The sequence below is a fragment of the Chelonia mydas genome, chromosome 11 (assembly GCF_015237465.2).
Source record: "Chelonia mydas isolate rCheMyd1 chromosome 11, rCheMyd1.pri.v2, whole genome shotgun sequence".
NCBI classification, from domain to species: Eukaryota; Metazoa; Chordata; order Testudines; family Cheloniidae; genus Chelonia; species Chelonia mydas.
In genome coordinates, this window is record NC_051251.2 from 2,853,356 (window position 1) to 2,881,254 (window position 27,899).

At 66.4% G+C, this 27,899-nt stretch overlaps 1 protein-coding gene across 2 annotated transcripts; it reads left to right on the forward strand.

Annotated features, from left to right (window-relative positions):
• The first annotated feature begins 1,515 nt into the window (after nucleotides 1-1,515).
• Nucleotides 1,516-26,879, forward strand: CTDSP1 (CTD small phosphatase 1). 2 transcript variants are annotated; one of them, XM_037912494.2, is made up of 7 exons: nucleotides 1,516-1,838; nucleotides 16,061-16,209; nucleotides 18,736-18,837; nucleotides 19,381-19,437; nucleotides 20,261-20,353; nucleotides 20,901-21,086; nucleotides 22,350-26,879. In XM_037912494.2, the coding sequence occupies exons 1-7, from the start codon at nucleotides 1,772-1,774 to the stop codon at nucleotides 22,476-22,478; spliced, it is 783 nt and encodes a 260-aa protein (XP_037768422.1). In that variant the 5' UTR covers nucleotides 1,516-1,771; the 3' UTR covers nucleotides 22,479-26,879. The 2 variants fall into 2 exon arrangements, with proteins under 2 accessions (XP_037768422.1, XP_043381356.1); XM_043525421.1 differs by lacking the exon at nucleotides 1,516-1,838 and adding an exon at nucleotides 13,913-14,180.
• The last annotated feature ends 1,020 nt before the right edge of the window (nucleotides 26,880-27,899 follow it).

Here is a 27,899-nt window from a genome sequence, read left to right on the forward strand (position 1 = left end):
TACAGCGGGGGAGGGGGCTAGCAAGCTTGAGTTAGGCCGGTTCGATGGGTCTGTCTAGTGCAGCGTGGACACGAGCGCACGGGTGCAGAAACTGTAAACCCAGGGTCACGAGGCAGGGTGGAGGTTCAAGCACAGACTTGTGAACACCAGGCTTGAGCTCCCCAGACCCTGGCTTATGCTGCAGTGTAGACACTTCCCTAGGGACTGCTGGGAGGACACTCGCAGTGAAATGTTGCCCTGGGGCAGAAAGCCACTCGCTGAGACTAGCTGTTGGGGACTACTACTCTGGCCTGTTAGCGCTGGATCCAAGCACATTTCTGCCACCGTCCCTCCTGCTTTTGGATGGTGGTCGGGGGGGGGGGGGGGTCACTTAAAAAATTCTCTTCTCTGTCCCCTGCCAGACCTGGGAGGGAGGGGGTGGGACTAGGCATTTGCTCCTCCCTTGGTGTTTAAGAAGGGTCCAGAGCTGCATGCCCTGGGGCAGGGGCTGGGTAGTTAGCGACAGGAATGGTGGAGACCCCAGCTCCTGAGCTCTGTCATAACCTGGCTCTGGGGCAGGCTGGGCCACAGTTGGCTCCACTCGGAGCCCCAGGGCCTTGGCAGTTCCTAAAAAAGGGCCACATTGGTGCCACCCTGGTGTGGTCGTCCTGACACAAGGACTTGGATCCCCCGGTGCCTGTGTGTGAAGGGGACCCTCGGGCCTCTGCTCAGGCTGGGGTGGGGGGCAACATGGAAGTTACTGAGCTGGAGTTAACGTAACAGCCATAAGAAGCCAAGCCGGGCCTGGCTGGTGCATGGATGGGAGACCGCCTAGGGAAGCCAGGTGCTGCGGGATCTGTCCAGTCGGTGGCACTTTGGCACTGAAGCGGGGTGGTGCTAGGGGCTGCTTTGCTACCATGGTGAGATGGGAAACTGAGGCCTGCGGTTTGTAACTGTTGAAAATCCTTTGTTGCTGTTCCCAGGTGTGTGCGTGGGGGTTAAACCCCTTGTCCCGGCTCCACTCCAACTCATCGTTAAGTGGAGGAGGCTGGAATCCTCCTCCAGTGACCGTCTGGATACGCTCTTCTTCCCTCCCTGTCCTACACCGTTGTGTAGCTGTTGCATCCCATCCCAGAAACGGCTGCACCGCGGCATTAAGTGATTCCTGGACAAACCGCGCTCGTGCCCCACCCCAGAGGTGGCTGCATCTCAGCACCAGGTAAGCAAGCCTCGACTAAACAGCTGCCCTGCCCCACCCCAGAGTTGGCTGCATTTCAGGGCTGGACAAAAGCAATTCCACTCTGCCGGATATTTGCGGGGGTGGATCGCGGGCTGGCTTCGGGGGCGTTTCGGGGACCCGGGCGGCTGGGGCGCAGTGCAACGGGCCCGAGTGACTCACGGGGCGGAGGGGGAAGGGGGGGATCTCCTTCCTACCTTGGCGGCCGGCGCGCCCCGTAGCAGGGTGGCTGGGCCCCGGGGCACCATCGCCCTTTTAAGGGGTTCCTTGAAACCGCGTCCGGGTTCCATGTTTGTAGCAGAAATTTGTGAAGAGGAAACTCCATGTTGTAACAAAGTTTCCTCCGCGGGCGTCTCTTTCTCTCTCCCCCTTTTTTGTTTTTTCTCTCCCCCCCCCCCCGTTTCCCCCTCCCCCTTTTTTCCTTTTTTTGGGGGGGGCAATTTCCCCCCCCCTCCCCGCCGCCCGGGCCGCCCCCGAAGTAACTCCTGGAGGCTCGGAGCGCGGCGGGAGGAGCCGGCGGAGGAGGGACCCCCCCCAGCCAACCCTTCTGGTCTAATGGACAGTCAGTCCATCATCACCCAGGTTAGCAAGGAAGAGGTGAACACCCCTCTGCAGGAGAAAGGTAACTGCACCCCCCCCCCGCGTGGGGGGCAGCGGCGCGTGCTTTTCACCCCAAATTGACTTGTGCAAAGCGGGCACGATTCCGGGAGGGGGGGGGCGCATGCTCCGCAGAGCGACCCCCCCCCCCCCGCAGCCTCTGCTCGCCTCTTGGTCGGGTGCCTGCTCCAGGGGGCTGCTCCCGTTACCCCCGCCCCCTTCCCGCAGCGCTCGGCGCTGTCTCCACGTCCCTGGGCGAGCCCCGGGTATTCCCCGCCGCGCCCCGAGGTGGGGCCGATCCACCCAAAGCTCTGGGTGGTGGGGGGCATGGGGCGAGGGCTGGGCGGGTGCAAACCTGGGGCGGGGGGCAGGAGTTTCTGCCCAACAGCCGCCCCCCCCCCCCGCCCGTTGCGTTGGTTTTGAAGCGCCCGGGTTTATTTTCAAGTGTTGCTTTTCTGCCCCTGGATCTAGGGAGGCTTCTCAGGCCAGGTCAGTAGGAGTCAGGGCATGGGGGGCGGGGCGGTGCTGCAGCCAGGGGTCAGCCCCCCCCCGGCTGGAGGAGAAGCCACTGCCCCAGTCCAGCGTCCTGGACTCTGCCCTGGTGTTTGCCCGGCCTGCGCAGGGCTCTCCAGGTCCTGGCAGGGGCGTGGTGAAGGGTGTGGATGGCTGGGGGGTTGTTGGGGGTCACGCCTGGCGCTGGGCAGGGATCCCTGCCTGCTGGAGGTCTTTGAGCCACACTTGGGGGTCTCTGGCCACAGTGGGGCAGGCTGATTCCCTGGGCCGGTTGGAGGGGGAAGAATCGCAGGTGCTCCTCAGGGTCCAGGTGAGGGGGGTGGGTTTTTGAAAGGACTGACGCAGCCCTGTGGAAATAACCTGGCTCCCGCCTGGCATCCCAGCTCTGTCAGCTGGGCTTGTGGCCCAGCATGTCCTAAGGTGGACATTAGTCAGGGCGGAGGGAAGGGGCCATCGGTGCCCTGGAGCCCCCTTCCACTGCTGGGCCGTCTCCTCCATGCCTGGGCACTTCTAGGGGTCTCCGGGCCGGGCCAGCTGCAGCAGGGAGGGGGTGGGATGCTGCTGCCTGGGATCGGAGCTGTCCCCTTAGGGGCAATGAGTCTGGCTTGGTCTCAGCCAGGAGTGCGGAAGTGCTTGTCCAAGGTCTCCCCAGGCTGGCACCCCAATGGGCCAGACCATCGGCTGGGCACCGACTGTCGGGACACTTGCAGAGGAAGGTCAAGGGCCAGGTTCTGATCTCGGTTCCACCGGGGTGAATCTGGAACAACTGCCCCGGACATACGCCGGGGGAACCGTTCTCCGGGGAATTGGGCTGGATTCGCCCCAATAGAGCCAAGATCAGAACCTGCCCTCGGGCTGTAGGTCGCTGTAGATTGGGACTTTGTTAGGGGAGGGGCTCGCCCTGGGTGGGGGAGGGCCAGGCCTGAGGTGCTGGGGCAGAGTTTCTGGTTTGGAGGATCAGACGCTGGGCTCTGGACTGGAGGATGTTGGGACTGGGGGCGGGGAAGGGGTCTTATTGCCTGTATCTTAAGGGGAGTTGGTCCAACCCAGAGACCCCCATCCCCAGGTAAAATGCAAATCCTGATGCCCCGGGGAACATCAGAGGTGGGGCGGAGGTCTGGGAAGCGGACCCAGCCTGGCTTCTGTGGCTCGGATGTAGGGCATTTTGTCCAGCACCTGCGAAGCGCTCCCCGGGGCAGGCGGGGGCTGTTACATGGCAGGGTGTTTTCACCCTGGCAGCACAGAGGGGGAATCGAGGCAGAGAGGAGAGGGACCCCTGGCAGAGCGGGGATTGAACCTGGGTCCCTCCGAGTCCCAGGCTGCTAGGCCGTGCCACCTCCCTCACCCGGGCTCAGTCCTGCCCTGTGGCTCTTCTGGGGTCGGGGACCAGCAGGGGCTGGTGGCCGGACGGGGTCTCCTACCCTGACTTGGGGATTGATTTTGGGATTGACAGCTGTCAGTCTAACGCTGACGCTCTGGGAGCTAGGGGTGTGTTGGGAGCTTTCTGCTCCTCCTCTCAGCAGCCCCATGGCCTGGTCTGAGCCCCCTGCCCCCCATAACCTCCAGCCCCCTGGGTCTTGTGATGCCTTCCCCCACCCCCCCACCCCCCCGCCCTGCCTTGCCTCTCAACCATGGTTTCGTTGGCAACTGCGCCCCAGCGCCCCCTGCTGGTGGGATAGAGCTCGCCCCCCACCCCCTGCCTGGGATGATACTTGTGTGCAGCCCCCCGCCCAGGGTAATAGTGCCGGCGTCTTGGCCCCGTGCTGGAGCCCTCCGGCCGGCAGCCCTGACGCCGCCCCATCTGCACGTCCGTCCGGGGAAGTGGAGGCCTGGTCGTGCCAGGATCCCAGCCCCCGGCGTCGATGCGGTCGGAGCCTGAGCAGCCAAAGCAGCGGCTGAAATCCCAGCCGGGACCAGGCTGGAGGCAGGGAGAGGGGCAGGGACTTGTTCAAGGTTTCAGGGGCAGCAGGGGCCCGGAGGAACGGCAGGGGTAGCTGGACCTCCCCCCCCCCCCCCGCCTTCCTGAGCGCTCAGCCCCGGGGAGCTGGGGGGCGGATCCTACCGGGGGAACAAGTGAAATGAGTTTGCTGGGTCTTGGCCTGGTCCCCAGTAGAGGGTGAGTCCACAGCACAACTGCTCTGGGTTCAGCGCCACTGACTGGTTTCTGTACAGGCAGGGCCATGGGCTGGGCTGGCAGGGGCTGCGGGTCGGGAGTGAGGGGCACCGGCAGAGCTGGGGGTGGGGGGAGCCCAGGGCTGGGCTGGCAGGGGGCTGTGGGTCGGGAGTGAGGGGCGCCGGCAGAGCTGGGGGGAGCCCAGGGCTAGGCTAGCAGGGGGCTGCGGGTCGGGAGTGAGGGGCACCGGCAGAGCTGCGGGGAGGAACCCAGGGCCGGGCTGGCAGGGGGCTGCAGGTCGGGAGTGAGGGGCACCGGCAGAGCTGGGGGGAGGAACCCAGGGCTGGGCTGGCAGGGGCTGCGGGTCGGGAGTGAGGGGCACCGGCAGAGCTGGGGGGAGCCCAGGGCAGGGCTAGCAGGGGGCTGCGGGTCGGGAGTGAGGGGCACCGGCAGAGCTGTGGGAGGGGGAGCCCAGGGCTGGGCTAGCAGGGGCTGCGGGTCGGGAGTGAGGGGCACCGGCAGAGCTGGGGGGAGGAACCTAGGGCCGGGCTGGCAGGGGGCTGCGGGTCAGGAGAGAGGGGCACTGGCAGAGCTGGGGGGAGGAACCCAGGGCCGGGCTGGCAGGGGGCTGCGGGTCGGGAGTGAGGGGCGCCGGTGGAGCTGTGGGGGGAGCCCAGGGCTGGGCTAGCAGGGGCTGCGGGTCGGGAGTGAGGGGCACCGGCAGAGCTGGGGGGAGCCCAGGGCCGGGCTAGCAGGGGGCTGCGGGTCGGGAGTGAGGGGCACCGGCAGAGCTGGGGGGAGGAACCTAGGGCCAGGCTGGCAGGGGGCTGTGGGTCGGGAGTGAGGGGCACCGGCAGAGCTGGGGGTAGGAACCCAGGGCTGGGCTAGCAGGGGCTGCGGGTCGGGAGTGAGGGGCACCGGCAGAGCTGGGGGGAGGAACCCAGGGCCGGGCTGGCAGGGGGCTGCGGGTCGGGAGTGAGGGGCACCGGCAGAGCTGGGGGAGCCCAGGGCTGGGCTAGCAGGGGCTGCGGGTCGGGAGTGAGGGGCACCGGCAGAGCTGGGGGGAGGAACCCAGGGCCGGGCTGGCAGGGGGCTGCGGGTCGGGAGTGAGGGGCACCGGCAGAGCTGGGGGAGGGGGAGCCCAGGGCCGGGCTGGCAGGGGGCTGCGGGTCGGGAGTGAGGGGCACCGGCAGAGCCAGGAGGAGCGGGAGCTCCCGGTGACTGACCACGTGGTGCTGGGTTCGTTGCTCTCCGTTCAGCTACTCGGGGGCTGGCGTCGTCTCCCCGCAAGCAGGAGCGCGATGGCAGAGTGGTCAAGGACTGAATGCGGCACAGAGACTCAGGGGGGGGGGGGGTCTCCCCAGAGCAGAGGAGAAGCATGTGGCGGCGGGGGGAGGGATGACGCTTGCCTAGCTGGGGCCGGAGCTCTTCTGTGGGGTTATTTTCCAGGCCTGTTAATGGGAAAATGCCAGTGAAACCAGCAGCCTCTGCCGTGGCGGAGGGAGGGGAAGGGGAATGAACGCGGCCAAACTTCTCCCCCTTGGTGTAAATCCCGGACCCGATAATCCAGATATCTGTGCAACATTTTAGCTTAACCCGCAGCTCGGTATGTGTCCGGGCTGCCCCCTGCTGGCTGAAGTGAGAGCTGCTGATTTGTGTGTCATACACCTATACTGCTAGCCACCCTGGGGAGTCTCCTTCAGCTCTGGCGGCAGGGAGCTGAGTTTCCCAGGTTGGGGGAGCTGAGTCTGCACCAGCTCCTGGTGTGAAGTCCTGCATGTCGGGGGTGCACAAACCTGGCTGGTTGCAGATTCCTTGACTTTTGGAGTTAGGCCGTGGTGCTGCTAAGCTCTGGGCTGTTTGCCTGGGAGCCTGCAGGCCCAGGGGGAGGGAAATCCCATCTCGAACATGCCCCATGTGCTGAGATCAACTGGGAACAACTGCGGCTCTCCTGATTTGATGCTGCTAGCCACCTGCCTGGACCGCTGGGGGGCAGCTGTGCGTGTTCTGGGGGCTCTCGGCTGGGCTGACCGGCCGCTTGGCTGGGGAGTTGCGGAGCCGTGGAGCTGGTGGGAGACGCCGGCCGTTCACCCGGCAGGTTCAGTCCAGGCTGAAACGCTGCCAGAGCTTGTTACAATCGCAGTGTCCTGGGAACCTCCCCAAGGGGGCTGGGAAGTGGCCTGGGTCCCACCTTGTGCTTCGGCCCAGGGCCTGTTCCCTGCCCCCTGGATTCTCCAGAGTCTGGTGCGCTGGTCGGTCAGTGTCCCGACCGCCCGTGGGGGTTTTCTACCTCTTCCGTGTGTGTGGGGGGGGGAGGCGGGGGGGGGGGGGGGTAAGCTCCGCACCCTCGAGATCTCACTCTCAGGGCCTTCTTCACGTCGGTCCATTTCACCCCCCTCTTCTTCTCTGCCCCTGAACAGTGCCCCCCAGCACCCCGTCAATGTTCCTGCCTCTGTCCATCCACCCACCAAGTCAAACGCCTTTCCCATGGCCCCTTCCCTGGGCTCCACCCACACCGGATCTCTGTGCCACCAGCACCTGCCTGGGGTTCAGTCCATGTGGCTTCAGAGGGGGCGTGCCAGTAACCCTCCGGCCAACGAGCATCCTGGAAACACTCATAGGGCGCTCAGTCTGATTCCTCAGTTTCCTGCCCATCAGCGTTCCTGCCACACGACTGGCTGTGGGTGGCCGTCCACAATGAATTAACAAATTAACTGGAGGGAGGCATTTTGGGGCCTCCGCCCACAATGCCAGATTGGCTAGACTTTCCGCTTCAAACCACCAGAGGTTACCCTGCCCTTTGTCATCAGTAGGGTTCAGAGTCATTAACATTGTGGGATGAACGGGAGGGTTCGTGCTCCTCCCAAGGCCACCATCCCTCTGCAGCCTCAGGCAGATGCTGCAGCCCAAGAACAGGGGAAACTTATTTGGAGCTTGCAGTTTCCGCCAGGACAGAGGTGGCAGCCGGAGGAGCTGGTCCTGGCAGCCGGAGGAGCTGGTCCCTGCTCCCTGGTCTCGCTGCTGGGAACCCCTGGAGCAGTTCTGCCTTGTTATCTGCTCGGCTGGGGGAAGGGGTAAGGGGGACACCTCTCGTTCCTTCCTTTGGCAGCAGCTGCCCCCTGCGGAAGCTGAGCAGAGGGGGCGTCACTGGGGCTTGTGAGGTCTGACTGGGCTGGAGGCACGAGGAGGGGGGTACACTTCAGCTTTTGGCTCAGCAGCAGAGAAGCCCTGGAGTTGGGGCTCAGGGCGGGCACAGGCTGGGATGGATCTCTGGGCACAAGAAGGGTGAACCCCCTGCAAAGGGGGCAGGGGTGGGCATGGAAGTGGGAGGAGGGTGAGCACAGAGGAGAGGCTGGAGATCGGGGGAAGGGCAGAAGCCATTGTCACTAGGCTGGGCGCAGGCTGGAACTAGCCTGTACCGGCTGCCAAGGCCGAGCGATCTGTGCCCTGGTGGGTCCCTGGCACTTCTGAAGGGACCTGGAGTTGAGCCAGGCCCTGAAGGTCAGAAAGGGGCCTGTCCCTTCCTTCCCCGTCCTGCCCTGGCCTCTCCCTGACCTCCTGCATTAAGAACGGCTGCCAGGGCTCTGCCCTTGCCCCACGCCCACTGGCAAGTGAGCGGCCCAGGGCCCAAGGCACAAGAGCAGCGCCACGCACCGTGGAAATGCAGCCACTTCTGGGGAAGGGGGATGCGGCAGCTGCTTCACAGCCCCCGAGCGAGGCCGCACAAGGGCTCAGGCTGGGGAGCGAGCGGGGACGGAGGGGGCTGGACGGAGCCCTTGGGCAGGGCAGGGCAGGGGCGCGGTGCATTGCAGGGGCCGGTCCTTGCTGGGAAGGGCGTGGGGGGAGGCAGATACAGAGAACCCTGGTGTCCTGGCCACGGTTCTCCCCAATGCCCTCGGTTGAGCGCATCTTAGCCCAGCCCGTGGGCTGGGCCCAGCTCCCCAGGGGGTAAAGTGAGCAGAGACCCAGCCCAGCCCCCGTAGGGGGCCCCAGTCTGTATCCAGCCTGCAGCACCAACTCGGCTGCAGCCTTGGTGGCAAATGCCAGGGGCTCAGCGTCGCCTGAGCTGGGCACGGCCGCTGGTCTCTCTTCAGGGGAGACCTGACCCTGCAGAGGGACATGCCCTGGGGCTGGGATGGCAGGGGGCTGCGGGTCGGGAGTGAGGGGCGCCGGCAGAGCTGGGGGGGGCCCAGGGCTGGGCTAGCAGGGGGCTGCGGGTCGGGAGTGAGGGGCGCCGGCAGAGCTGGGTGTGGGGGGCTCAGGGCTGGGCTAGCAGGGGGCTGCGGGTCGGGAGTGAGGGGCACCGGCAGAGCTGGGTGTGGGGGACCCAGGGCTGGGCTAGCAGGGGGCTGCGGGTCGGGAGTGAGGGGCGCTGGCAGAGCTGTGGGGGGCCCAGGGCTTGGGTAGCAGGGGGCTGCGGGTCGGGAGAGAGGGGCGCCGGAAGAGCTGGGTGTGGGGGTCCCGGGCCGGGCTGGCAGGGGGCTGCGGGTCGGGAGTGAGGGGCGCCGGCAGAGCTGGGTGTGGGGGGCTCAGGGCTGGGCTGGCAGGGGGCTGCGGGTCGGGAGTGTGGGGCGCCAGAAGAGCTGGGTGTGGGGGTCCCGGGCCGGGCTGGCAGGGGGCTGCGGGTCGGGAGTGAGGGGCGCCGGCAGAGCTGGGTGTGGGGGGCCCCGGGCCGGGCTGGCAGGGGGCTGCGGGTCGGGAGTGAGGGGCGCCGGCAGAGCTGGGTGTGGGGGGCCCAGGGCTGGGCTGGCAGGGGGCTGCGGGTCGGGAGAGAGGGGCGCCGGCCGAGCTGTGGGGGGCTCAGGGCCGGGCTGGCAGGGGGCTGCGGGTCGGGAGTGTGGGGCGCCAGCAGAGCTGGGTGTGGGGGTCCCGGGCCGGGCTGGCAGGGGGCTGCGGGTCGGGAGTGAGGGGCGCCGGCCGAGCTGTGGGGGGCTCAGGGCCGGGCTGGCAGGGGGCTGCGGGTCGGGAGTGAGGGGCGCCGGCCGAGCTGGGGGGGCTCAGGGCGGGGATAACAGCTCTGCCGGTGCCCCTCACTCCCGACCCGCAGCCCTGAGCGCTCGGCTCCAAGGACACCCTTGGGCAGGGTTCTTGGCCCTGCTGGGGGGGGCGGCGGGGGGGGGCACTCATCCTTGGGATCAAAGGTCGAAAGCAGCAGAAAACCAAAACAAAGCTGTTGTCGTGGCAACTGCCAGGGAGGTGGCAGGCAGAGACACTGGGGCGGGGCCGGGGGCGGGGAGGGGGATTTCCCGGGCTCTCCCCATGCTGGGGTTCGATGTGGGGGGGGGGTGTTTCCGGGCTCTCCCCGCGCTGGGGTTCGATGTGGGGGGGGTGTTTCCGGGCTCTCCCCGCGCTGGGGTTCGATGTGGGGGGGGTGTTTCCGGGCTCTCCCCGCGCTGGGGTTTGATGTGGGGGGGGGTGTTTCCGGGCTCTCCCCGCGCTGGGGTTCGATGTGGAGGGGGGGTGTTTCCGGGCTCTCCCCGTGCTGGGGTTCGATGTGGGGGGGGTGTTTCCGGGCTCTCCCCGCGCTGGGGTTTGATGTGGGGGGGGGTGTTTCCGGGCTCTCCCCGCGCTGGGGTTCGATGTGGAGGGGGGGTGTTTCCGGGCTCTCCCCGCGCTGGGGTTCGATGTGGGGGGGGGTGTTTCCGGGCTCTCCCCGCGCTGGGGTTCGATGTGGGAGGGGGTGTTTCCGGGCTCTCCCCGCGCTGGGGTTCGATGTGGGAGGGGGTGTTTCCGGGCTCTCCCCGCGCTGGGGTTCGATGTGGGGGGGGGGGTGTTTCCGGGCTCTCCCCGCGCTGGGGTTCGATGTGGGGGGGGGTGTTTCCGGGCTCTCCCCGCGCTGGGGTTCGATGTGGGAGGGGGTGTTTCCGGGCTCTCCCCGCGCTGGGGTTTGATGTGGGGGGGGGTGTTTCCGGGCTCTCCCCGCGCTGGGGTTTGATGTGGGAGGGGGTGTTTCCGGGCTCTCCCCGCGCTGGGGTTCGATTTGGGGGGGGGGGGGTATGTTTCCGGGCTCTCCCCGCGCTGGGGTTCGATGTGGGGGGGCATTTAGAGCAGCCCCCTTGGGCCAGCCGGTTCCCACAGCCCGTGGAGCCCAGCCCGGGAGGCACCTGGCTGCCGGGTCAGGGCGAAGCTGCTTGTGCCCGTTTTAGCAGCAGGGGGGTGTGCGGGCAGAGACGGCTGGGGTGGGGGAGGGCGCAGGCCTGGGCCCCCGACATCCGTGCCCTGCCGCCAGGGGGCACGCACATGGGCACGTGCACTGGGGCGCACGCAGGGCACGCGGGCACAACCCGGCTACGGTCGATCCCTGGCTGCGATGTGTGAGTGAAGACCGGGGCGGGGGCTCCGTGGGGCTGGCCCCAGTGCGGCACTGGGGGCGCTGTGCTGCAGGGAGTGGGGCGCTCTCCTCTCTTCGGGGCGGGGGGGAGATCTCCCTTCCTTGGCAGGGGGGCGGGTTATGCTCTGGCAGCTGCTGCCTTGCCACCGAGATCTGTGGGTCTGGGGCCGGGCTGCTGGGTGGGCCCGTTCGGCCAGGGCGTCCCCCCAAGGTGGGTGCGGCCGGGCTGCCGCCCTACGTCCCCGCTGCTGGATGTTCTTGGCTTCCTGTGCTGCGCGGCTGTTAAGTGGCCGCCGCGTCCCTCCCCAGAGGTGGCTGCGTTTGTGGGCTGGGCGACGGGCATCCCTGCCGGGCAGCGTCACCCATTGTCCAGACGGCACCAGATGGCCCTGCTGGAGGGGAAGGGACCGGGCCGGGGCGGGTGGAATCTGCTGTTGGTTAATAATTTGCCACTTCCCCAGGACGCCACCCTGCCCCTCCCCTGGCGGACAGGTTCCTGGGCAGCGTTTCTGGCCTGCCAACCCCCTCCCCTCCCCGCTTGTGAAGTCTGTTCCCTGGTCAGTGCCAGCCAAGCCCCTGGAGAAAATCTTTGTTCCCATCCGCCCCCCGAGGGAGACGAGGGGCTGCGGGAGCGCCCCAGGATTGCCCCGAGTTCCTGGGGCTGCCCCAGGGCACAGCTGTGAGCCCCCCCACCCCCACTGCCCATGGTGTGATACCCGGCCCCGTGCCAGGAGGTCCCTGGGGGAGTCACACTCAGACCCTGCGTGGTGGGACCAGGAGTCTGCCCCTCGCCCCGCTGCTCCAAGGGGGTCGCTCGGTACCCCACGACCACACCCACCCCTGAGGGCAGCCAGCGTCTCTGGTGAGGCCAGTGCCGGGTCCACTGCCCTCTGCCCCTCCAGGGTCCCGGCGGGGCAGGCGGGTGGCGTACCCCTGGCTGTGGGTGACGGACAGAAGGTGCCAGCCGATGTGTCTCAGCCTGTATGGTCGCTCACCAGAGCGGCTGTGTTACCGGGGGGGGGCTGTGCGGCGTGGGCTGGTTTGTTATTGTAGGGTCTCCCATGGGCTGGGCACACCGGTTGGTTGTGGGGATGCTGGAGGGGGAGCAGGGGAGGAGCTGCGTGGCTGGGGAGGTTATTGAGCAGCAGGGACGCCGGCTGGCGGGAGTCTTGCGAGTGGAACCCCTGGATCAGCTGGATCGATCGGTCTTCAGCTGTCGTTGAGACTGCGCCGATCACAGCGCGTCCGCCATTCTTCTCGCACCCGGGCCTTTCTCCTCCACGTTCGTCCGAAATGTTTATCAACGTCATCTTCCGTCTCCTTGGAGGCCGACCGGGTGGTCTCTGCTGTTCTCAGCAGTGTCAGGGGAACCACGTTTGGTTTCGTGGCTGCGCGTGCGTTGGCAGGCGTGTCGTGAGGGCAGGCGTGTCGTGAGGGCAGGCGTGTCGTGAGGGCAGGCGTGTGCCGGCGGGTGGGGTTAGAACCAAACATCTCTGTCTCCAGGCCGATGGGGGGGAGGGGGCGTTAATTTTGCAGTTTTCTGTGTCGGCGTTTTGCAGGGATTTGGGGGTTTGGCCGAGCCGATGGCGCCTGGCCTGGCCCGGGGCAGCTCAGCGTCCCCCTCTAGGGGTGAGGCCGGCAGAGGCTGGTGCGTTCGGCGCTGCAGGTCCCGGGTTGGAGCCCAGCCGGAGCCCGGCGCGAGGCGTCGTCGCAAACCCCAGGGCAGCCTGGGCGGGTTTGACGGGGAAACGCGGCCAGCAAGTCCGAGCCCAGGAGGCCCCTGATCGGTGTGTCCGTGCGTGTGTGAGCGTGTCCACCTGTGCGTGTGCTTGTGTGTCGGTGTGCCCACATGTGTGTGCATAAACCTGTCCCTACAGGGGGCCCAGGCCGTGTACACACACACACAGAGCGCGCTCTGCAGGGGTGAGTTTGTGGGTGGCCAGCGGCTCTGGCCCCGTGGAGGCTGCATTCCTGCGGGCCTCTCTCTAAATATTTGTGCGTTCCCTGCGTCGAGGACACACAATCCCGCCAGCCTGCGTCAGCACTCGCCCGGGGTGGTTCCTGCACCAGGCCTGGCTCCCGCCCAGGGCCAGGAAGCATGGGCTGGCCCGGTGCCAGGAGCTGATCTCGGACCCTGGAGGGGGCGAGCTGGGGAGGCCAGGACTGCGGGGGTGTCACCCGGCAGCCACCCACCGGCATCCTACCCACATCGCCCCTGGTGCAGTGACCCCACACCCAGACGTGGCCGTGGCTGGCATCTCCGGGGGGCAGCGGGAGGCTGGGTTGGATCCCCGGCTGGGACCGGTCACGCCCGGCCAGGTCCTCAGGCCAATGCCCGGGAGGGCAAGAAATCGGACACTGGGTGAATCGCAGCGGCTCCCGTTCTGTCATCCCCATTGCGGGCAGGGGCACGCGCCAGCCATCAGCTCCGCCAGAGACTTTCCCCTGGGGAGCCGGGCGGGGGCGGGCTGGGCTGGCGGGAGGGGAGGGAGATGCCCGGGTGATCTGGCGTGGGGGCTCCTGCTCATACAGACTTAGCCACGTGCCCGTGGAATGGCGCGGCTGGCCTGGGTGTGTGGGGGGGTGTCCTTGGCCTCCTCTCCCCCTTCCCACCCGCTGTGTCCTGGCCACGTGGTCCCTTCAGCTGCGGGAGGGAGGGGCCAGCTGGGATTTCAGGGGCGTGGCTGCAGTGGGGGGGTGGGAGGCAGGTGCGGGTGGGATCGAGCCCTGTTCGATGGGGCTCTCTCGGCCCAGGTGTGAGCAGCAGACGGGCCCTGGGCACGCGCCGGGTGGGTCTGAGCCCTGGGACGGGGCCCATGGCCGGGTTTCAGGCCTGGCTGTCTCTGCCCAGGGGCCAGGCACCTTGTCCTCACTGCCCGTGGTGCCCAGGGGCTGGGACCCTGCGCGGGGCTGGCAGGGCCTGACCGCTCCACGCAGGCGCAAGAGGGGGCAACGGGGGGTTAATGTGCCTGGGGGTGAGACCGGCAGGGTCACTGGCCCGTTCCCAGCTCGCTGCAGGGCAGTGGAAGGTGGCAGAGGGCAGGTGCCAGCAGCCCCCTGTACCCAGCGCGGCCCGAGCTGCTCCCCTCGCAGCCCCTGCTCGCCCAGTCGGCACCTGCCATGTGGGGCTCAGAGGAGCCTGTGACGAGGGGCTGGGGCTCGCCGGCCCCGGCGCTCTCCCCTGCCGGTTGCCAGCCAGGCTGGCCAGGGCGGCTGGAGTCCGGCAGACGGATCAAAAGGAATCTCGTTATCTCTGGCCGGATTAAGCATGTGGAGTGGTCGCCTCAAGTGGATTATGCAGGAGAGCAGGTTAATCCAGACCTGGAGAGAGACGCGGGGCAGCCGGCCAGCCGGCGAGTGCCGGGCGCCGCACAGGGGTCTGTGGGGATCCGCGGCCCGGAGAGCGAACGGGGTGTGTGGTGGCGGGGGGCGCTGAGGGGGACATTGGAGGAGTTGAAGTTGATATTAGCAATGCGGGGGCTGCGGGTCGGGAGTGAGGGGCGCCGGCAGAGCTGTGGGGGGAGCCCTGGACAGCGGGGGGCTGCGGGTCGGGAGTGAGGGGCACCGGCAGAGCTGTGGGGGGCCCAGGGCTGGGCTAGCAGGGGGCTGCGGGTCGGGAGTGAGGGGCACCGGCAGAGCTGTGGGAGGGGGGGCCCAGGGCCGGGCTGGCAGGGGGCTGCGGGTCGGGAGTGAGGGGCGCCGGCAGAGCTGTGCAGGGAGCCCTGGACAGCAGGGGGGGCTGCGGGTCGGGAGTGAGGGGCGCTGGCAGAGCTGTGGAGGGACCCCTGGACAGCGGGGGGCTGCGGGTCGGGAGTGAGGGGCACCGATGGAGCTGTGGGGGAAGCCCAGGACGGGGATAGCGGGGGGCTGCGGGTCGGGAATGAGGGGCGCTGGCAGAGCTGTGGAGGGACCCCTGGACAGCGGGGGGCTGCGGGTTGGGAGTGAGGGGCACCAGCAGAGCTGTGTGGGGAGCCCAGGACGGGGTTAGCAGTGCAGAGATGAGGTTCCCTGTGGGAGAACCTTGCCCAGCCCCTGGCTCAGTCCCCCCCAAACCCTCCACCATTGACCCTTCCACGACAGCAGGGGGGGCCGCAGGGGGGCAGGCACCTTGCATTGGGCCTGGCTCTGCCGGGGGAGGGTCCGATGCAGCTGCCCGCAGGGTCCCAGCCTGGTGCCGCGGCCTCTCCCGCTCCCTGCCTTGTGCACCATCCAGGCAGCTTCCCCCTTCCTGAGCCTGTCGCCCTCCTGGCTGTACCCGGGCTGGGGGTGGCGCCCATCCCCACGGCATCCCAGCTCTGCCTCACACAAGCAGCCGGTGGGGGACTGGGGGAGGGCTGGGCGCCCGTGGCTCAGTTTGGAGACACTGCGTCTGCCCCATCCCTTGGGCATTTTCTCTTGAGCTCTTGGCCACGCCAGCCACACGTATCAGCCCAGAGCCAGGCTGCGTCCCCTGGCCCGTGGGGAAGCAGGGGGCAGGGGCCGTGCGGCTGGATGGGGCCTGGGGAGGGGAGGACGCAACCCACGCGTGCGAGGATCAGGGCGATCCCGAGGAGAGAACCCACCGGGCGCGGCCTGGGCTCCTGCCGGTGCGGGCAGCAGCTGGAAGTGTGGGTGTCACAAAGGGCCAAAACTTGCCCTCGTTTACACCAGGAGCCCTGCTCCCCTGCTCTAGCCACTAGACCCCACTGTCCCCCCAGAGCCGGGGATAGAACCCAGGAGTCCTGGCCCCAGCCCCCTGCTCTGGCAGTTCTGCAGGGTGACTTGTCCTGTCCGGCTGGGCGACCGCGGGACTATAGGGACCGACTGGGCGGTGGGACCTGGGCCCTTGGGCCGGGGAGGGGGGCAGGGGCTGGTCCCCAGGGGCCAACAGCGCCTGGCTTCGTGCCCCTCCCCACTGCTGGCTGTTGCTGGTCCTAGGAGCCAGCCCCCTGCACCCCCACCTCTACCCCGCACATGCTGGCCCCGATACACCCGGATGGTGACCTGGGCGCACCCCCTACCCGACCGTCTCTGGCACCCACCTGGCACATGCCCCAGGGCACTTCCCATCCCCCCAGGGTGCCCCCCAAGACCACGCTCAGGCCAGCAGGCAGGGGGAGCCCCAGGCAGCCCTTAGCTGTGCCCCCTATCAGACCCCCAGCCCAGCCTCCCCTCTGGGGGTGGGGGGTGCCCATCTCCATGGGAGCATGCTGCAGGCAGGCCGGGCACCAGGAGGGGTGCCCGGGGAGGGAGGGGTGTCCGGGGGGGGCACGCCGTGTGGATTAACCCCTTCCCCGCCTGTGCCCCGCAGGTGCTCCCAGGCCATCGCCGTCCAAGAAGCCCCGGAACCGCAGCATCTTCCAGTCCCTCTTCTGCTGCCTCTGCCATGACGCCTCGGACCCCGTCCCGGTCAACAACAACGCCCCGCTGCTGGTGGAGGAGAACGGCGTCGTGCCCAAGGTAGGGGGGCCCCGGAGGTGGACAGGGGGCCCTTCTCTGGGTGCCCCCCTCGCCCGCCCGGCCCCCGCTCACGAGAATCCTGCTTCCCGGGGATGAGCCCCGCCGGCCGGCCTGGCTCGGCGCCCGCCCCTCTGCCCGCCTGGCCGTGCCAGGCCCCACAGGGCCTCGCCCCCGGGGAACCCAGCAGCCCGAGTGCTGGAGGCTGCCCAGACGGGCACATGCCCCCCCCCCGTAACCTCTCCCTCCTCGTCCCGGCCCCTTCAGGACCCTGTGCCAGGCCTGCCCGCTGACCCGCTTTGGCCCACAGCCCCCCTGGGATGAAAGGGGCTGGGGGGGCACCAGGCTCCCACAAGCATCTCCTTTGTTGGAGTTGTTCCCTCTGGCAGCCCCCCACCCCGCCTGTGGGGCCATCGCTCCCATCCCTCCCCCCACAAAAACAGGGACCCCCAAGGGCTCTGGGATCTGCTTTAGGGCAGTTTCCCTCGTGCCCGCCCTCCCCTTCCCATGGATGGTAAAGCTTTGGGAAGGGGCCGGGGTCGTGCCCCCCATCAGCTGGGGCAGGGGCAAGCCCCGATGCCGGCACAGCACAGGACAGAGGCAGAAGCCAATGTTGGGACTGTAGGGGACCGCGCGGAGTGGGACCCAGGTGTCCTGGGGAGTGGCAGGGGAAGGGATAGCTCAGTGGTTTGAGCATTGGCCTGCTAAACCCAGGGTTCTGAGTTCAATCCTTTGGGGGGCCATTTAGGGATCGGGGGCAAAATTGGGGATTGGTCCTGCTTTGAGCAGGGGGTTGGACTAGATGATCTACTGAGGTTCCTTCCAACCCTGATATTCTATGAAGACAGACAGCAGGGTTACTGCGGTTTCCCACCCCCCGCCAGGCCACAGGCTGTCCCTCCCCCAGGGGTCCCCAGATGCTGGGGCCCAGCCATACTGGCCCGGGCCGGGGCAGGGAGTGAGCAGTGACCCTGTGTCCCGGCGAAAGTGGAGGGGGGCAGAATCGAGTCACCCGGGGGAAACTGAGGCTTGGCCCTGGGGGTTGGTGCCCCAAGGCTGGGCAAAGTGCCAGGGGGGTTTTAACGGCCACGTGGCCTCAGAATGGGAGTTTGACACCTCAGTTGGAAACCAGTAAATCCCCCAGCCCAGTCCCTGCCAGGGGAGAGCGCCCCCTGCTGACCCCCACCCTGCTCCCTGCAGAACAGTGCCCCCTAGAGCCCCGCAGGGGCACTGGGGCCAGCCCTGAGTGGGAGGGGAGAGCGCTCCCTGCTGACCCCCACCCTGCTCCCTGCAGAACAGCGCCCCCTAGAGCCCCGCGGGGGCATTGGGGCCAGCCCTGTCTGGGAGGGGAGAGCGCCCCCTGCTGACCCCCACCCTGCTCCCTGCATAACAGCGCCCCCTAGAGCCCCGTGGGGGCACTGGGGCCAGCCCTGAGTGGGAGGGGAGAGCGCCCCCTGCTGACCCCCACCCTGCTCCCTGCAGAACAGCGCCCCCTAGAGCCCCGCGGGTGCATTGGGGCCAGCCCTGAGTGGGAGGGGAGAGCGCCCCCTGCTGACCCCCACCCTGCTCCCTGCAGAACAGCGCCCCCTAGAGCCCCGCGGGGGCACTGGGGCCAGCCCTGAGTGGGAGGGGAGAGCGCCCCCTGCTGGGGGAGCAGTCGCTCGGCCATGGGCAGGCGCTGTGCGAAGGGCCAGGATTTCCAGGCAGCACTAGCGCCCCCCGCAGTCCCGCGCCGCGTTCTCCTTGTCCCCAGGGCGCGCTTGGCCGGCCCGCGATGCCCGGAGCCGGGCAGGATGGGCAGCCCTGCCCGCGCGGCCCACGTAATCCCCGGTTTTGCTCTAGGCCGATCAGCCCTGACTGCGGCCGCCCCCTTTCACCGCTCCCCGGCCAGGTTTGAGTGGATTATTGGCTCCTGCGCCTGGGGCAGCCAAAGGCAGCCGGCTCCCTCTGGTGCCCGGCAGCGCCATCGCGGCTCCCCGAGCTGAGCCTGTTTTTCCCAGCCAGGGCCGGCTCAGGGGGCTGCAAGGGGGCTGCACGGTGCTGCCCCCGGGACCCAAGGCCGGTGTGCGCCTGGCGGGCCAGACACGCGTGGCAGCAGTCAGGGTTGGCATTGCTGAGGAGCCCCCAGTGCAGCCACCTCTGGGGTGCAGCGCTGCAGCTGGGGAGCAGCCCACGGCAACACCAGCCGGCCGGTCAGAAAGGGCCAAGGGCAGCGGGGCCGGGGCAGCATGTTCCCTGCGGCCAGGGCCCACGTTTAACCCCCAAGCAAAGGGGCTCTTTCCCCGACCCGTTCCCCAGCCTAATGGGTCCCTGCTGCTGGGAAGTTTAGGACAGGAAGTGAGAGATCCGGCGGGGGGATGGGCGGGGCGGAGCTGGGCTTGGTCCAGGAGCCCCCATCCCGTGGGCTGGGCAGCCCTGCTCCTCTGGCCGGGACGTGGTGCGGGGCCCTGGGCTCACCCGCCTCCTGGCCCGCGGTGCCCGCTGCCAGCCGGATACTCCAACCCCCCCACCCCCGTCGCCCTCCCCCAGGCCGCTGTCAAGTACCTCCTGCCCGAGATCAAACCCCAGGACGCCAGCAAGCTGTGCGTGGTCATCGACCTGGACGAGACACTGGTGCACAGCTCCTTCAAGGTGAGTCCGTGTCCTGGCCCCCCCATCCCCCCTCCCCCCTCCCAGCCTGCCCCTGTGCCCCCCGTCCTCCCTCCCCCACCCCCGGCCTGCCTCTGAGCCCCCCGTCTCCCTCCCCTGCCCGGCCCGCCCCTGTGCCACCCACATTCTCCCTTCCCCGTCTGGCCTGCTCCTGTGCCCCCCGCATCCTCCCTCCCCTGCCCAGCCTGCCCCCCATGTCCCACCGTCCTCCCTGCCCCGCCCACCCAGTGTCCCACCCCCATGTCCTTCCTCCTTCACCTGACCTGCCCCCGTCCTCCCTCCCCCGTCCAGCCCATCCCCTCTGCTCCACCCCCTACTGTCCTCCCCATGGCCAGGGGAATCCCAGCGGGATGGGGAGGGCGTGGCCAGGGGAATCCCAAGGGGATGGGAAGGGCGTGGCCAGGGATGGGGGATGAGGGCATGGGTGGGGGAATCCCCAGATGATGGAAGGGGCCAGGGGATCCAGGGGGGCAGCGGGGAGGGGGCCTCCCCCCTCTCCCACACTGACGCCTGTTCCCTCCGCAGCCCGTGAACAACGCCGACTTCATCATCCCTGTCGAGATTGACGGCATCATGCACCAGGTAAGGGAGGCGCTCTCAGTAGGGGGCCCCCGCCCGTGACCCCCGTGGGGGACGCCAGGAGCTTAGCCCCTGCTGGGGAGACCAGGGCTGCTGGGCACCGAGGGGCTGGGCACCTTGGCATTGGAGCCAGCGCCCTCTCCGTCCCCCAACCCTGGGGGTGCCCAGCCAAGGAAGGGGGACCTCAGCCCTGCTGGTTTCAAGAGCCCAGGAGGGGGGGGAGCGACCTTGGGACTGGGACCATGGTGCTGCCTGGCTCTTTGGTGCCGCAGTTCCCCCCCCCTCACTCCACCTTCCCCCTTTGTGGGGGGCGGGGCCGGCAGCCAAAGGTTTCCTGCTGGGGGGAGCCCCGGGCTGAATTTCCCACCATCTGGCGCTGTTCAGCAGGCAGGTCCCTGCCCCGCACGGAGGCCGGCGCCGGGTTCAAGTAATCCAGGATAGGCTGTGGTCTACGCAGTCGGCCTGTTCTCGATTACTTGGCACCGGAGCCGGCTGGCAGCTTCGGGTGGAAACGCCGGAGGGACGCCGCCCGGGGAGCCGCAGGGCGCCCGCTGCTGCAAACGAGCTCGGGGCAGGCAGGGCTGGCGCCTCCCCCCACCCCCCAAGCCTGCTCCGGGCTCTCCCCCAGCGCAGAGCCCAGCAAGGGCTGTGGGGGCGCCTGGTAAGAGTCCCCCTGGATCGGTGGGGGAGGGCTCCCGGGGGGTGGCAGCTGTTTGGTGGCCTGTGGGCAGTGGGTCTGAGGGGGCCCAGTCCCAGGGGCCCCATCTTGCTGGGCACTGCCCGTCTCCAGCCCCGCGGCCGCCGGCTCATGCTGCCTCTTCCCCAGGTGTACGTGCTGAAACGCCCGTACGTGGACGAGTTCCTGCAACGCATGGGCGAGCTCTTCGAGTGCGTGCTCTTCACCGCCAGCCTGGCCAAGGTGAGCGCCCGACGCTGGGCAGCCTGCGGGCACCGGCTGCGCCCTCCCTCCCAGCTACAGCCCGGGAGACGGGACTCCTGAAGCCTGGAGAGGACCCAGGAGTCCTGGCTCCCAGCCCGCCCTACTCTAACTGCTAGTCCTCACCCCCGTCCCAGAGCCCGGAGAGGACCCAGGAGTCCTGACTCCCAGCCCCCCCTCACTCTAAATCACTAGCCCCCACTCCCCTCCCAGAGCCCGTAGAGGACCCAGGAGTCCTGGTCTCTGATCATTAGACCATGCTGCCCCTTCAGTTCAGCCATTCATCGCGCCCCCTCCTCTCCAGTGTCCCCACAATGCTTCGGGGATGGGGGGTGCCCAGAACCCTGCACAATGGCTTTGGGGCTGGGGCTGCCTGAGTAGGGACCCCCGTGCTCTCAGGGGCCAGGATGTGTCCCGCGTGGAGGGGGACCCCCAGGTGCCCTCAGCCAGCAGCCAAAGGGCCCAGGGCTCGGCCGCTCCCCTGCTCCCCTTTGGCCGAGCCTGACCGTGTCTCCCCCCGGCCCCCCAGTACGCGGATCCCGTGGCCGACCTGCTGGACAAGTGGGGAGCTTTCCGGGCCCGCCTCTTCCGCGAGTCCTGCGTCTTCCACCGCGGCAACTACGTCAAGGATCTGAGCCGTCTGGGCCGGGACCTGAGCCGCATCCTCATCGTGGACAACTCCCCCGCCTCCTACGTCTTCCACCCCGACAATGCGGTAGGTCGCGGGGGGGAGGAGGGGGACCGGGGGGGGGCAGCTGTGGTGGCTCAGCGGGTTCAATGCTTTAACTGGCTTTAACGGGGGCCTGGGTCAGATGCGACGCTGATCAAAAGCGAAACGAGTTCAGGGTGGTCTCATCCCAGTGATTCGACTGCTGCATACTCACCAGAGGGACGGGTTATTGGGGTAACTCAGTTCACGTTGTCCCAGGGCTGGGCTAGCAGTCAGGAGTGAGGGGCACTGGCCGAGCTGTGTGTCTGGGGGGAGACCAGGGCTGGGACAGCATCCCTCTACTGGAATGAATCGGCTCTGCTCAGCTGTGTGTCATATGCCCTGTACTGCTCGCAGCAAATGGGGAGTCTCCCTTAGCGCAGGGGCCTGGGCTTTCGGAGCAGCGTTCGAGTCCTGCTGCTGATATGAAATGCCGGGTGGCCCCAGTGGGCAGTGGAGAGAGAATCAGGCTGCTCCCCGGTGGTCCCAGATTGGGAGGGGCAGGGTGACTGGAGAGCTCTTGAAGGCTCAGAGAGTCCCCGGCTGCCTCCCCCACCCCCTCTCCCTGCCACTCGCTGCAGGGAGGTTCTGGCAGACGCTGCTTTCTCAGAGCTGGCGGCTGGCTCGCTCCCATCACACTGGCCTCTGTCCATGGGGAGCTGGAAGAGCCACAATTATCCTGGGGTTTTGGCACTGCCCCACCGGGCCCCTGGCCAGCCGGCCTTTCCTTTCCCCTTAGAGCTTCTGAGTAGGGGGGGCACTCGCTTGGGGACAACTCCCTTGGGGCTGGCCCGACGCCCTGGCAAACCCGGGCTCTGCACGCTGTGTGGAGGGATCCCTCCCCCCAGGGCTGAGCTGCAGCTGCCTCTGGGGTGGGGCCTGCAGCCACCGTGTGGCCGTCTGGGACAGAAAGCGAAACCGGCTCCTGTCTCCAATGGACGCAGCAGGGCAGATTTCGGGTGGCAGCCCAGGATCTGATTGGCCGGGATGCCAGGTTAACGCCCCCCGTGGCCTGGCTGGCTGGCACAGCTCGCAGGCACAGAAAGGGGACGGGCATTTCCGGTGCAGGGCTGAGAGTGCCCAGGGCGCCGGTCTCCCAGCATGCCCTGGGGCAGGGCGCCGGCTCCACGGCCCGCTCATGGCTGCGTGAGGCTGGAGCCCCTGGCTGAGCCTGCAGCAGGTTTGCCCGGGGACCCCTGCGAGGGCTGGCCCTGCCCCGTGCTGCCTAGGCACCGCGCCCGGCTAACCTCCCGGGGGGTCTCTCGGCAGGTGCCGGTGGCGTCGTGGTTCGATAACATGGCCGACACAGAGCTCCTGGACCTGCTGCCTTTCTTTGAGAGACTCAGCAAAGTGGACGACGTTTACACAGTGCTAAAGCAGCACCGGACTAGCAGCTAGTGACCCGGGGCCGGGCGAGATGCCAGCCTGGCGGGATTCCCCACCCCTCCTCTGGCCGGCCGCCCCACTGATCTACCCACAAGCCCCAGCCTGCAGCTTCTCTGGGGCGCGGAGCGGAGGCGGTGGCAGGCGGCGGAGGGGCCAGGCGGGGAGCCCCGCGTGGGGCTCACACCCGCCGGGCATGGGGGAGACGCCCGGCTGCATCACTCGAAACCAGCCCCAAACCTGGACCTTTGTCGTCATGTAACGGTTCTTCTCCTGTAAACTGGGGAGGGCCAGAGGGCAACAGAACCACGGCCCGGTCCCCCCTGATTGGGCTGGGGGGTCAGAACCACGGCCCGGTCCCCCCTGATTGGGCTGGGGGGTCAGAACCACGGCCCGGTCCCCCCTGTTTGGGCTGGGGGGTCAGAACCACGGCCCAGGCCCCCCTGATTGGGCTGGGGGGGGCTCAGGACCGCAGCCTGGTCTTCTCTGATTGAGCCAGAGGGTTTCAGGACCGCAGCCCGGTCCCCTCAGCTGGGCCAGGGGGTTTCACAGAACTGCGCCCCAGCCCCATCTCGCTTGCCGTGGAGGTGGGAGAGGCAGGTGGGGTTGGTTCCAGGAACCCAGTCCAGAGGTACTTAGCCATGGGGGACAGAGACCCCATCACCCCCCGAGTGCAGGTGCAAAGTGCCCCCAGGAGGTGGGGGAGGGGGCATTTTCGCCTGCTTTGCCTGGATGGGAATGACTCCTGTGGGCGAAGGGAATTTGGGGGACCTGTGACCCACACGACAGCTGGGTCCCAGATCCTGCCCCCTCCAGAAGGCCCTGGGTTCCTGTTACCCACTGGCGGGGTGCGGGCCCCATTCCAGGGGAATCCTGCAGGGAAGGGGGGGCAGGAGGGTCAGTGCCAAGTGCTGGGGCCTGCAGGGGAGTTGGTTGCGTGAGGGTGGGCCCTGAGCAGAGGGGGATCGGTTCCCCCAGCAGGGCTGAGAGCGGAAGGACGTGGAGAGAGATGGGGGGAGGAAGGTGCCCTAGAGGAGCCGGAGGGGCTCACAGAGACTGTGGGCTAGCGGAAAGGAGGCGGGGCTAGCGGAAAGGAGGCGGGGCTAGTGGAAAGGAGGCGGAGGGTCTGAGCTGAGAGGAGCTGCTGGAGTAGCCCAGGGGTCCTGGGGGGGAGGGTAGCTTGGCCCCCCAGGCTCCAGGCACAAGGGATGGGCACTAAGGCGAGATTTCCCGGGCAGCTGTTAACCCTTTCCCTGCTGGTTATATGGCGGGTGCCCCCCTGCCAAACGGTTCTTACTTCCCCATCTCCTCTGGGCCTCACAGGGAAATCAGATTTGTAGGTGCCTTGGGACTGGGGCCCATTGACCTCTTGGCTTATGCAAATGTTGCCTTTCCCTGCAGTGCATTGTGGGGCTTTAACCCCTCTCCCCCGAGGAGCTGCCATTGTGGCTGTCAGAAGCCATCAAGGCGCCCCCGTGCTGTGGTTGGATAGAGCAGGCAGTGAGCTGGGCCATTGGGTTGAGCCCACCCCAGCCCTGGACAGGATGGAGGGGGGCGGTGGGATCGCCCCAGGGGAGTCTTGGCTGGCCATGGCAGGCAGCAGCTCTCCTGTCTGAGGGGCTAGGCCTGCCGGCCCGTGAGCTCCCTGGTGGCCAGGGGCTACTGCATTCCCAGCAGATGAGGTGGGAGGCTGCAGTGACACCAGCGAAGAGCAACTCCATGGGCCTGATTTAGAGAGAGACCACCTGTGCCTGGAAGGATGCCCCTCTCCCCTTAACTCTGCCCTTCCCCAGGGAGCCAGGCCTGCAGGAGTCACACCTGCGGAAACAAGCAACGTCTCTGACTGCAGCTGTGGGGGAGGGGGCTCCTTCCTCTGGGATCATGTCTGTCTCTTCTTTAGTGCCTTTCAGCCCTCCCTGCCACTCTCCAAACGGTTGTGGGGGGCAGATTCCCTGGCCTTGGGGCTGGCTCAAACCTCTGCCTTCTCAGTGTTTAGATCCCTAAATGCCCCCAAACCAATCCCTGCCTGCTGGGGGGTGTCCTGTAGAGATTGTGCCTTGGGACACCGTGTCCCGCCCACCCCCCACCCCCTAACCTCTGGGGGGCCGAGGGGCTGATAAATTGCACTCCCAAGGAAACCTTGGATTTGCTCACCGCTGCACTGAGGCTAGTGGTGCTAGTGTCCCCCCCCCCCCCCCCCCCCCGTAAGTGGGGCAGTGGGTTGGTTCAATGGCTGTTCTGATGGGGATGGGGGTCTCCCTCCTCCCCCTGCAACCAAATTGCTCCCAGCCCACCCAAAGCTTCAGCTCTTACTTTGGGTTCAGGGGAGCAAGGATTTTGACTGGGGCAGAGGGAGAGACTCTTCCCCCCCGAACCAATTGCCCCAGGGCTGCATTCAGGTTCACTGGAGACCTGCTTTGCATTCCCCTCCCCCAGGCTCCCCACAACACCCCCTTGTGCCCCACACCGCTAGGGGGTGCCGTCCAGAGATAGCACCCCCTTTCTATGGCCTTAACTGTTTTGTATGCGAGTTGTTCTCGGCTGTGCCTTGCGGCGGTGGCCGTCCACACGACGCTGCTGCTGATCTCTTTCGCCTTAGCTTGGGGAGTGTCCCTCAGGGAGAGGTCTCGGGGGGTGGGGGGCAAGGGCAGGGGGAGTCATGTATTTTAACCGGGCACATTTAGCTCATATAAATATGTATCATGTGTATATATATTTTTAGGGAAAGCAACGGCGACACAAGTCACCAGAGGATTTTTACAGCTCGTATTTTTAACGATGTTCCTGGGAGATGGTTATTTTTCTGGGCGGGGTCGTTCCTCGTGTAAAGAAGCAGGGAGGGATTTGGGGAGGGGGGTGGGTATTTTGTCTGCCGGATGATGTCTGTATTGGATGCACGCAACCCTTCTCCAAATGCCTGCCTGTCCCCCCAAGCCCCAGGGGGCGCCCAGGGCCCGAGATCCAACCGCCTCCATCTTACAGTGCTGGGTTTTCAAGGAAAGTTTTAGCTCTTTAAAATCTGGGCCCTTTGTGTGGTTTGGTGGTTTTCCTCCCTGCTTTTATAACCGCCAGGTGAAAAAAACTGGGGTTTGTGTGTCAATTTCACACCTCCAAATTTGTCCATTCACCATACACATCTATCAATCTATCCCTGTACACCCCCTCTATCTATATATTCTCATACACCCTATCTATCTATCCATCCATCCCCATACACCCTTTTATCTATCGATCAGTCTATCCATCCATCCCCATACACCCCTTCTATCCATCTGTCTATCCCCAGTCACCTCTTCTATCTATCCGTCCATACACCCCTTCTATCTATCTAGCTATCTATCCCCATACACCCCTTCTATCCATCCCCATACACCCCTTCTATCCATCTATCTATCCCGAGTCACCTCTTCTATCTATCGATCCATACACCCCATCTATCTGTCTGTCTGTCCATACACCCCTTCTATTTATCGATCCATACACCCCTTCTATCTAATCTATCTATCTATCTATCTAAATTAGCCAAAACCTGGTATTTCTATCCTAGGGGAAATTCAGAGATTTTTGAAATTTCGTTTCTTCCAAAATCAGGGCAAAGAGTTGAGATCTCAGATGTTGTCACAAACCAAAGTGTTTGGACCAATTTCGTTTTGACTGTATGGGAACGTTTCATTTCCATAGGGTCGAAATGTTTCTTTCAGCATCTCAGACGCGGTTCTAAATGGACTGTTTGGCTAATTTCCCATCAACAACTGGGGTGAACTCGATATGTCCTCTCGGTGGAGAGAGCTGAACCCACTTCAGTGGGGGGCACTACAGAGCCATCGGCGCCTCTGCAGCACCCCCACCGGGGCAGCATGAATTCTGATTCCCTTCACTGCGGGATTCCCCCTTTAGGGCCGCGGCCTCTGCCCGGTGCCCGAGTCTGACGCTCACCAGCTTGGCCTGAGCATCTCGATCTGGCTTTGTCTCTGTCCCTGTGGAGCCGCTGGAGCCCAATCCTGCTCCCTTGGCGGCCCTGGGCCTAACCGGCTGTATTGTAAAGCCCAGCACTTCCCTGGATCAGGAAAAAGCAATCGTGGCCCCGTTGTGTTGATTGCCCGGGTTGGTTTCATGCCACTGAGGTGCCACCCTGCTACTACTGCCCCCTGCTGGGCGCCCCCTGCTTTGGCAGGGCAGGGGCAGTTTTGTTTGGTAACTGCCAGGATGTGGGGAACGCCCCGGCACTGGCGTTTGGAGAAAGGGCTGCGGGCCTGCGGCTGCTCGTGTCTTCACTGTGTATCTGTTGGGTAAAGAGACAACCCATGAGCAAATCGCAGCTATGGGAGAGAGAGAGAAAAACCCGATCAAAGTGCCTTTTGTGTGATTAAACTGTAAAATAATCTTTAAAGGAAAAAAAAAATACCGTGAGAACCACCCTGGTTCTGCTGTGTAGTGATTCAGCCACCAGCTCTGGGTGTGCCCCCAGCTGGAGGGGAGGAGATCTGGGGGGGGGGTGTGAGTGACAGAAAGACCCCCCCCACACACACACTGCATGGCATGACCCCCTGCGGGCAGAACGGTGTGTGCTAATGTGTGTGGTTTACTGCCCCCTGCTGGAGGGGAGAAGATCTGTTGGGGGGGGGGTGCCAGCCTCCACATGCATGGGGGTGACCACATCTCGTTCTCTGCTGGCTGACGGGCTCAGCGCTGGTCATGTGGGTCGTGGTGGCCGGAAGCCAGAGCCTCAGCCCGGCCGTGTCCATTCCCCCCTGTGATTGTCCTCAGCAAGGTGACGCGCTCGCCCTCAGCCAGCGCGGCCAGCTCTGGGCCAGGCAGCAGCAGGGGCGGTAGCCCGAAGGCCCAGGGACCGTGCAACTCGTCCGGTGCTCGTACCTGCTCTGTGCGGCACAAGGGGCTTTTTAACCACCCCTTTGCCGGGGGCCAGGCAGTGTCTGGAGCGGCTAACGCCGCCCTCTGCGGCAGTCCATCCAGCGGCTCTGCGAAGGTAAAGGGAGGTGACCGTGCCCCTGTCACCCTGGCCCTGCTACGGATCAGCCTTGCCTGTGTCCTTGGGCGGTGGCTTCCAGTGTCCCCAGCTGCCACCCTGGCCCTGCTCGTGTGCTGTGGGTTTCTCACAAGACCCCCCGGGGTCATATGTGACATGCTGGGGCCAGCCCCATCACCCCCCCACACACCCACAAACTCTATGAAGGACTAAAGTGGGGGGGGGGTCAGGCATGGGGTGGCCCCAGCACTTCAGCGAGGGGAGTCTTGTGGCTAAGTCATAGGCCAGGGGCTCAGGTGACCTGGCTTCTAATTCTCGCCCCGCAGGGCAAACAATTGACCCACCTTCCAGAGCCACTGCAGGGGGGCTACACAGCAGAGCCAACCCCCAGGCTGCTGCCCCCATGTGCCAGCCTCAGAAAAGCAGGAGGTTTGAGACCAATTAATTGT